Here is a 10,104-nt window from a genome sequence, read left to right on the forward strand (position 1 = left end):
AATGTATGAAATGACCAAATTATTGTTCTCGATTTCGGCATTGGTTCCATTAGTTCCATAATAAAAGTTGCTCAGTATAACCTACAAATTCACTTTTCACCCTGTATAGGTACATAGTTTGATATTGTCACGAGCGTAATGCACGCTCCCGACTGAGTTACAGCGCACGCGTGAGCCGATTTCCAAATTTTCCGTTCAAATACTTTTTATCATAAAAGAACCGACTTCACAAAACAGGTGCAAATGCATTATTTTAGTCTTCTGCAGTTAAATTTGACAAATAGTGACTATGAGTGTGTGCACTATAAAATATAGCTTATTTTTAAAAAACCGGCCAAGTGCGAGTCGGACTCGCGCACGGAGGGTTCCGCACCATCAACAAAAAATAGAGCAAAACAAGCAAAAAAACGGTCACCCATCCAAGTACTGACCCCGCCCGACGTTGCTTAACTTCGGTCAAAAATCACGTTTGTTGTATGGGAGCCCCACTTAAATCTTTATTTTATTCTGTTTTTAGTATTTGTTGTTATAGCGGCAACAGAAATACATCATCTGTGAAAATTTCAACTGTCTAGCTATCACGGTTCGTGAGATACAGCCTGGTGACAGACGGACGGACGGACGGACGGACGGACGGACGGACGGACGGACGGACGGACGGACGGACAGCGGAGTCTTAGTAATAGGGTCCCGTTTTTACCCTTTGGGTACGGAACCCTAAAAATGAAAATTAAAACACTTATGCCCCAAGTCTTATTCTTCCACGGCATTTTGCCACGGCTCATGGGAGCCTGGAGACCGCTTGACAACTAATCCCAAGAATTGACGTAGGCACTAGTTTTTACGACAGCGACTACCATCTGACCTTCCAATCCAGAGGAGAAACTAGGCCTTATTGGGATTAGTCCGGTTTCCTCACAATGATGCCTTATGCCCCAGGTATACACTATACACGAAAAAACACGATACGAAATTTACATTAAATAAAGGTAATACAATAAGTACAACAAACGTGATTTTTTACTTACCGTTTTTTGCGTAATGGTACGGAACCCTTCGTGCACGAGTCCGACTCGCACTTGGCCGGTTTTTTTAATGTTCTCTCATGTTATCAGGATCCTAAGTGTAAGGCCTGAGTGGACGCCCGGAGCGGAGCGTTCGGCGGGGCGTGCAGCGTGGCGTCGAGCTCCCAAGGGATTTGAGCAGCGTGCACTAAGGCCGCTATTATACGTTTGCATTTGTTTAACATGCACGCCGCACGCCCCACCCCGCTGCACGCCCAACTTGAGCGTCCACTCAGGCCTTACACTAAGACCAAATTCTCACTTGATGAACAATGGGACCATTCGTAAAAAAAAGAAATTTGCCAAGTCGGTACTGCTTTAAGAAATCGGTTCTTATCCTTTAAAAAGATAAATATCCAGATGAATTAAGAAACGTCTCTTTTTACTGGGGTAAGCGCAGAAATGTATGGAGAAGTATGCACTTTTGTCTCAGGCGAGACTGCTTGGCACGATTGTTCCTTAGGTCAAAAATGCTAATTTGGCCAGGTAGTCACGAGATCGTACCGGGCCAACCCCTCCAAAAAAATGGGGGGAAGGTTCGGCTCCACAGGTCAAATCTGTGCTAAATTTCTGTCTGCTCTAGCAACTATCGGTATATGTATATAAATTTTCGTATAATATATTATATTAGGGACAAGGAAATTCATTTTTTAAATAATCGTTTTGAAGATGACTCCACTTAATTATAAGGTACCTAATTTGATTAAGTATGCTAGGTACTTAAGTAGTTACCTGGGGCCTGGTGTGCACAAACTACTAAGAAGATATGCTGGTGTGTAATGTAAAAACACGCTTATGGAGTCATTACAACATTATCCCAAGAAATATCTCATAGCGTGCTTCAGGATTTCTGCTACACGTAACAACGCGATCCAGGGTACGATGTACGATTAACAAAATTGGCTGGAATCCAGGGTCATTATCCCAGGAAAAATCTTAATAACACGATTCAGGATTTTTTTACTCCAGGAACAGCGCCATCTAGCGTATGGGTCGTAAAATAAAAGTTCGTTTTCTAGACTAAAGCACAAGGCCATACTGCGAAACTATACAAAAACTAATATATTCATATTTGTTAGAGAGAGGCAGCGATAACAAAGGCGAAAATCTAAATTTCATTATATACCTCTCTATCGCTCTTTACAACGTGACGAAAAGAACAAAATTATATATCCAACGAAAAACCTAGATAGCGCGAGTAAGCATGATAATGAACGTTAGCTTCGTACTATGGAACGCAAATACATCTGGTGTTGCCATTCAATAGTCCACGATTAAAATTAAAGGGATTAAAAGTTACTCCTTTTTTGTAATTCTGTGTTTAATTTAAATATATACAACGTAAGATTAAAATTTTAAATAAAAAATTTTAGAATACCTTTTATTTATTTCTCATTAGATAAAATGTGTAATTAATTAAAGTTACAAAAAAATTGTGTATGAAATGACATTTAGTCATTTTTGCTCTTCGAAAAATGGCAACACCAGATAACAAATTCTTTTTATTTCGGTTCTTTGCCGTGTTGTTTAGGGTACGTTGTTAAATCCATTAAAATCTTACATATTTCTACAAAGATCGGTGTGAAATTGCTGCTAGATAGTACTTTAATATATTTTAGTTGATACACAATGCGTATTTTCGCCATTACGTTTGTTCGCAATAGAAATATTAGTCGCGGCAATTTGACGTTTCGCACGCAGAGTGGAACATTAACCTAAACATTAAGCCAAAGTAAAGGTTAAACGTGTGATATTTCGGTTTTCAGCGAAGAGGACCAAGATGAAGTACAACAAGCTCGTAACTTCCTCGAGGAGGAAGAACAGGAAGAGGCATTTCAGTGCACCTTCTCACATCAGACGAGTTCTCATGTCATCACCCCTATCCAAGGAATTGAGGCAAAAGTTCAACGTGAAATCTATGCCCATCCGCAAAGACGACGAAGTACAGGTAAATTCCTTATTTTAATTTGTTAAAGTTCTTCGTTTTATATTTAAAAATTCTTAATTTCTTTGTGGTTATAGGTTATGTTTGAAAATTCGATATCTGGTAACTGAATATCGGAATAAAGTTAAATAAAAAATGTTGATCACCGTTTATTGTATTGAGGCATTAGCAACTGAACAACTCTTGTGGAACTTTTAAATCTCACATGGAAGCAACAATAAGGTACACTCCATAAACTCAACTGTGTGCGTATCAAATGCTATAATTACCAGTTGTTTCAGACATAATTTCTAGTTGTTTTTGTGTTCCTAAGAACTTCAGTGATTTTCTTCTAAAATGACAAAATTTGAGGGTCTATTTTTCTTTTTTTTAATATATGTATTGTACATGTGATCAATTCATGGACTTTAAAACCTCAAAGACATGACTTTATGCAGTTAAGTTAAGAAATCATAAGGCAAAATAAAATGATGAACACAAACCATTCACAGACTGCGATCACTGCTTCCTCGGGAAAGTGGAGCTGAAGGTTTTCTTCGGTGACACTAGAACTTGGTTGCCAGGTTGCACCATGGTTCAAAACATGGCTCTGATTGTTTTGCCTTAAATTTCACAACTAATTGTGAGAAGTTATACATAATACAGGTTTACAATATGAAATTGCAACTTTTCAGGTTGTCCGCGGTCACTACAAAGGCCAGCAGGTTGGCAAAGTAGTCCAGGTGTACCGTAAGAAGTTCGTTGTCTACATCGAGAGGATCCAGCGTGAGAAGGCCAACGGAGCCAGCGCGTATGTTGGCATCCACCCCTCAAAGGTAATTACGAAACTTTGTTTGGTGTTTTGTTGTAGGTATTCGCGGGCTTGGTTTCCGCAACTCGACGTCATATTATTGCGCCTATTTTGCGTGATGCGGGTGGTGTTTTGTTTTAGACAGAATAATTCTTGGAAATAGGAGCAAAATTCTAAGTTTGAGAAAAAGCTGGGTATAGGACAAAAGCTTAAGGAATATTCCATTTCTTCCTTTCTTCTCAGCATATTAGCGTCCACTGCTGGACATATGCCTCTTTCATGGATTTCCAATATATATGAGACATATTCAATAAGAAATTTAGTTAATCCGGCTGCCGCTAGAATTAATGTGCAACATCCCATAAGATTATGTGTGCTTGTGAAAATCAGCGCCACTTCTCAACCACCAATTTAACACCTTGTTGATAGCATTTTTAGTTGCAATCTGAGCTAAACAACTTTGTATGAGTTTGGATGTTCTTAACTTTACAATTTATTAATAATTTCTTGTATCATGGATGGTGGTGTGAGATAAGGCAAATATTACAACTTTTCAATTCGATTTTCTATAGAGCAAACTAAAAGCGTCACTCACTAATTACAATTCCCAACTCACAGTTCATGATTGTATCGTCAGGTGACAAGCAAAAGTCACTAAGTACCACCACAAGTTCATAGTCATAGTGAACCATATTAGTACGAAAAGAAGGTTGATTTTTGTTTAATTATTTTTTAGTAATTTGTGAGTTTTGCTTGTCACCTGACGGTATGTATGTGATTTATAATTGTTACATATTTGCCGTGACGTATTTTTCGAAAGTGATTTTCAATTAAAGGACACTTCAAGATTGCTTACCTTCTCTCTAATGCTAAAAAAAGTAGATATATCTCTGCCCTCTTCATCTTAGTCCAATTTTTTGCAACCAATATGTTTATTAATTTAAAATGATGATAAATTTTCCACTTAGACCGTGCCAAGACGTATTAACACCCGAAGTTTCGACTGACGGCCAATACGCCTAGCACGGCTACTGCTGATACACTTCCATGGCTCTGATAATAACCCCTCCATATAAAAAGATAACCTTAAAACCACCATCATCTCACCATTACGTTTGTCTCTTTCAGTGTGTTATCGTAAAGCTTAAGATGAACAAGGACCGCAAGGCGATCCTCGACCGCAGGGCGAAGGGCCGTCTCGCGGCGCTCGGCAAAGACAAGGGCAAGTACACTGAGGAGACCGCCACCGCCATGGAGACCTCGTGAACACCTAGATTTTAAGCTAATAAAAAAAGATAAAACTCGCTATTTGCATTTTATTTATTATATATGTCGGCGGCCGATCGTAAGATCAGGCAGATCTTAATGTTCCTGTGTAATGTTTTGACGATAGTGACATTAAACCAATATATAGGTAGGATAGGTTTGTTAGGTTGCTTTAGATGCCCGAAGGGCCAACTGCCCAGAAATAGGAGCCCCGCGTCGACTCGGGGAACGGGTCAGATTTTCACGTTTTACGATATGCCTAGGAATTTCACGATATGCCTGATCTTACGATCGGCCGCTGACATATACACATGGACTTTAGAGGAACGCAAAAAAGGGTTTAATTATTGGATTACAGCACCTAAAGTAATTTCAAAACTAGTAATTTATGCTCATTTTCACTGTAAAAGCAAAGGTCAGCTAATTAATAAAGTGGTGGCAACTGATTGGTTTATGAATGATGTATAGACACTAGTTATAATAAAACATGTACCGTTTGTGCCCATACATTAAAATTGAAAACCTCTTAACTCGATTTCAAGTACATTAGGATTATGCCATTTTAACCTACTTGTCCTTACATAGAGGAGAGAATAATTGGCGTCGCCAAGAGGCGGACTGCAAGTGCTGCAACTAAATATATGCCCCCCTCCCCTTGGCCATAGAGAAATATAGTAAGACAAGAGTGCTCACTCCATACATCAGACTATTAATTTCAGTATCTACATCTAGCATCGAGTAGCGGAACTATCAGTACTGCTACTTGACAATAGATGTAGCACCGACCGGAAAGTCTTATGCTGTTGAGATAAGACTTTCCGGTCGGTGCTACATATCTATTGTCACTGAAATTAAAAGTCTAAAGAACTGATTTATGGAGTGAGCACTCTAGTCTTCTTACTATATTTCTCTATGCCCTTGGCCATAAAGTGAAAAATCGTAACGTGATTCAGGATTTTAATTATACGGAACAGAGACATCTACCGAGCAAGTCATAAACTAAACAAACTGCAAAAAATATGGGGTCATTATGCCAAGAAAAATCTTGATAGCGTGATTCAGGATTTTTACTACAGGGAACAGCGCCATCTAACGTGCGATTTGTAAACTACACAAAGTTTGGAATCTGGGGACGTTATTGCAGGAAAAATCTTGATAGCGCGATTCAGAATTTTTAGCACACGGAACAGCGCAATCTAGCGAGCGATTAGGAAAATAAACTAAAACTGCAGGAATCGAAGAGCTTACCGCGAACATTGATTTCGGAATTTCGTTAGATCGGCCTGCTTCAAGTTACAAGAGCGATAGGGAAATAACAAAATTTCGATATTTGCGGTAGATAGACCCAAAGAGAATATAACCACTACCTACGTTGATATATTTTGAGATCATAATACAATAAAAAAATCTTGATAGCAATTCAGGTTATTACAGACTAGGGGCTGTTCATAAATTACGTCATCTATTTTTGACGATTTTAGACACCCCCCCCCCCCCCTAAAATCATGCTTCGAATGACCCCGTTTCCTCTAGCCCCCTAGCGCCGTCAAATTATCAATTTTCTAAGTATACATAGTCAATTATCAAGAGAAATATTGAGGGTAGAGTGTGAAAATAAACCACCAAACTGTAGTATAAAATTTATTACACAAATGTATGAGTTATTGAGCACCTCATTCATTTTTACTAACCTATCCCTTAAATACTTAGCAGCACAGGTAAACAGGCTATATCAAGCTTATATCGCTTTATTAATAATGACAGCCCATGGATGGACCTACGCTTTTCAATGATGGCTGCTTTTTAGGCTTTTTGTCATCTTTTTGTAATAAACAGGACCAGCAACCAATCAAAGTAATGGATTTCATCAGATACTTATAAGGCTATCAGGTTGGATACGTAATAAATGGCCAGATATCTTAACGCTACTAGGCTTTTATGGAAATAATTGCTATGGTTGGTCAAACCAATTTGTCTGTAAATAAAAACAAAAAAAACTATACTCATAACTTTTCTTTTCGGTGCTAGTACTAGTGTAAGATAGTATGATTCTCTCTGTCTATGTTTGAAATGAGACAGTCCAGTCCAGTCAGTTTGTCAAACAAACTATAAATGGCTGGCTATTGGCACTTATGCTTGAAAATGCGTTCACTGGCTTGAAACAATATTCATGTTTGGGTACATATTTTTCAGATTCTTCTTCCAAAGGAGTGTTAAATAACACTGGAAATACTATTTCAGGAAATTATTATAATGGCGCCTCCACACTAAACTAGATCTAAATATCCAAGTTTTGTTAAATATCCAAATGTTTTGTTTCAACTCTTTCCTTGGTAAGTAGGTAAAGAAAACAAATAAATATAGAGCATTATGTGACCAAAAACTACAAACAGTATAGGCGCCATACAGTAGGTAGGGCCAAACAATTTCATGTATTTTTATATTGATTTCTTAACTTATGGCGTTATTCATAAACGGCTGCTAACTTAATCAGTTGATGATCGTCGTTTGTCCCTATCTGTCGTTGTCATAGAGAGGGAGAAACGATGATCATCAGGTGACTAACTTAGCAGACGTTTATGAATAAGGAGGTTAATCTTTATTGGCAACACCTTAAAATATGAAACTGCTATTTGAAAAAAAAATGTCTGCAATCTAATTGCCATAACTCCATATAAAATGTATGAAAATGGTGATGGTAATTATAGCTGGTCAAGCAGATCTTGTCAGTAGAAAAAGGCGGCAAATTTGAAAAATGTAGGCGCGAAGGGATATCGTCCCATAGAAAATTTGAATATCGCGCCTTCTTTTACTGACAAGATTTGCTTGACCAGCTCTGAATTACAGACTTTTTTTTTAAGAATGGTTGATAAATGATAAGTGGCAGTCGAGTCCTACGCGGTGACAGCAGTTTTGTGTTCCTGCGCCTCTAAATTAGCTTTAGACTGGCATTTGAACCGTTTCTTCACCTCATTGTTCAATCCTTCACGATTCCTAGCGATTTCTATAGCATAGAACTGCACTCTCGGCACTAGAATGGTATTCTGTTCTGAGTAGTCCCCTTTTGTGTCTGCTCTCATCAAAGTCCCAAAACTGTAGTCTTCAATGATATTTTTGAATTTTTCACAAAACGCACGCCATTTTGCTTTGTTGTGGTTGTTCTTTATTTCGTTTTCTTTGATGTAGGCTACATTTAGGTCGGGGAAGTCTTGCCTGAAGTGTGTGTATATTAGGTCATCTTGCGGGGTGAGGCGTAGCAACCGTGTGTCTACTGAACATAACACCTGAAACACAAATGTTTAAAAGTTTACTAAAGCGTGTCAAATATTACAAAACCACACGTAATTGGGGAATTTTTACGATAATTCCATGTTCTACAAGCCATGTAAAACAATCCTTTTGACTGCATATACAGATGTAGTGCATAATTATTTTCCATCGGTTTTTCACGGAAACGTACAAACGTGTCTTGCTATTTCAGTCAGTCTCAGTACAAAAAGTACTGATATAACATACTCTACCTGTGACCACAAATGTAACGTCACATTCGAAACGTCAGGCTATAAATCTAATAAGACATAAGTTTTACATGATGAAGAAATACGTTATATAAAATTAATAACATGTTTCAACACTTACATTGAAGTAAATGTCACTGTGTTCCATAGCCTTTGCAGCCCACAGGTGCTCCAATGTTTCATCATTACCAAACTCCTCCGCAGGCTTGGTTAGGACATCCTGAAGCAAGGACATAAGAATCAAGACAAATAAGAATTCACTAGGTAACATAAAAGAAATGTTAAGGTAGTGTCATCAGAAAATGTCTGGCATCTACCCGTGACAACTAAATTATTTTTTAACATTTTGTGCAGATTATTAATATATAAGTGTACAAGCAAAATTAAAAAGCTTTTATTTCGGACCAGATATCCATATATTATTATTACAACATAAATAAATAAATAAATAATATAAGCAAAATTTAAATCATGTGCTCTTCCGAAACTGAATATTATATATTCAGTTCATATTCTGTAGTCTGTGTAAATAAATCTAGAAAGATTTATAATTAAAGTACCGCATCTCGTAGACAAAAGACCGGCAGTGGCAGTACAAAAGGTTAACGTTACGAACAACGAAAGAATTTATTTAAATTGTAAGTAGTATTTTTTTTTATTAAACACTTAATTAATATATGTTACAGATCATGGTCAGTATTTTTTTCAAATTGAAACGCACACTACTCGTTCCTTCCTTCCTATTTATTGTAAATGTTAACCCAAATTCTACTGCAAGTTATTAACTATCAGACACTATCACGATTTAAATTTTAAGTTATACTCTATATTTACGTACCATCCTCGTTGAATATATGTTTTAAGGTATTGTTATTATGAGTTTATTAGATGATTTAACACGTGCTTTATTAATTTTTTAACACTGAGGCCGTACGTAATATTAATTCACTCCATAGGGTCATTGACAATTAGATGACAGTAATGACATAAATAGTCTGTCGTTTCAGCAGATGTTACCAGTGTTAGAAAGTAGTATAAAGTGGAGTCCAGACGAGACAATTTTTCGTCAATCTGATGAAATTGTCCGATCGAATCCGGCCGTACGGACGCAAATGCCAACTTGATTCCCCGATCAAATCAGTGTAAGCCCCCTCCAGACTATGAGTGTGGAGTGTGGAGGGGAGGTGGAGGGGGCTGTAGGTGCAGGCGGCCTAGCCAAGGTGACGATCGCTATCGCTTCGCCATCGAATCGCTTTGCGTCTCTCTATCACTCTTCCATATTAGTGCGACAGTGACAGTTGCGTTTCGATCGCTACGGAGCGTAAGCGATTGGCACGTTGGCTACGCGGCCAGGTGCAGACACAAAAATGTCAATTAGATTAGATTAGATGATTTATTTCATGAAAGACAATGGATGCTACCTTCTATGTATGGAATGCAAATTGGTGATTAAATTGTGTACATGTGGACACTGTGGACGCTAGATGAGATTGGCGCCAATTATTTTCCTGATCAAATCGG

General features: G+C 37.8%; 2 protein-coding genes across 2 annotated transcripts; one reads left to right on the forward strand and one right to left on the reverse strand.

Annotated features, from left to right (window-relative positions):
• The first annotated feature begins 2,502 nt into the window (after positions 1 to 2,502).
• Positions 2,503 to 5,107, forward strand: LOC134651453 (large ribosomal subunit protein uL24). Its single transcript, XM_063506562.1, has 4 exons — positions 2,503 to 2,596; positions 2,831 to 3,012; positions 3,684 to 3,824; positions 4,928 to 5,107. The coding sequence occupies exons 2-4, from the start codon at positions 2,845 to 2,847 to the stop codon at positions 5,063 to 5,065; spliced, it is 447 nt and encodes a 148-aa protein (XP_063362632.1). The 5' UTR covers positions 2,503 to 2,596; positions 2,831 to 2,844; the 3' UTR covers positions 5,066 to 5,107.
• A 2,833-nt stretch (positions 5,108 to 7,940) lies between these two features.
• On the reverse strand, positions 7,941 to 9,510 carry LOC134651447 (protein PBDC1). Its single transcript, XM_063506554.1, has 3 exons — positions 9,422 to 9,510; positions 8,705 to 8,803; positions 7,941 to 8,349 (listed from the first exon to the last, which is right to left on the reverse strand). The coding sequence occupies exons 1-3, from the start codon at positions 9,422 to 9,424 to the stop codon at positions 7,960 to 7,962; spliced, it is 492 nt and encodes a 163-aa protein (XP_063362624.1). The 5' UTR covers positions 9,425 to 9,510; the 3' UTR covers positions 7,941 to 7,959.
• Between the last annotated feature and the right edge of the window lie 594 nt (positions 9,511 to 10,104).

The sequence above is a fragment of the Cydia amplana genome, chromosome 10, assembly GCF_948474715.1.
Source record: "Cydia amplana chromosome 10, ilCydAmpl1.1, whole genome shotgun sequence".
Taxonomy (NCBI): Eukaryota; Metazoa; Arthropoda; class Insecta; order Lepidoptera; family Tortricidae; genus Cydia; species Cydia amplana.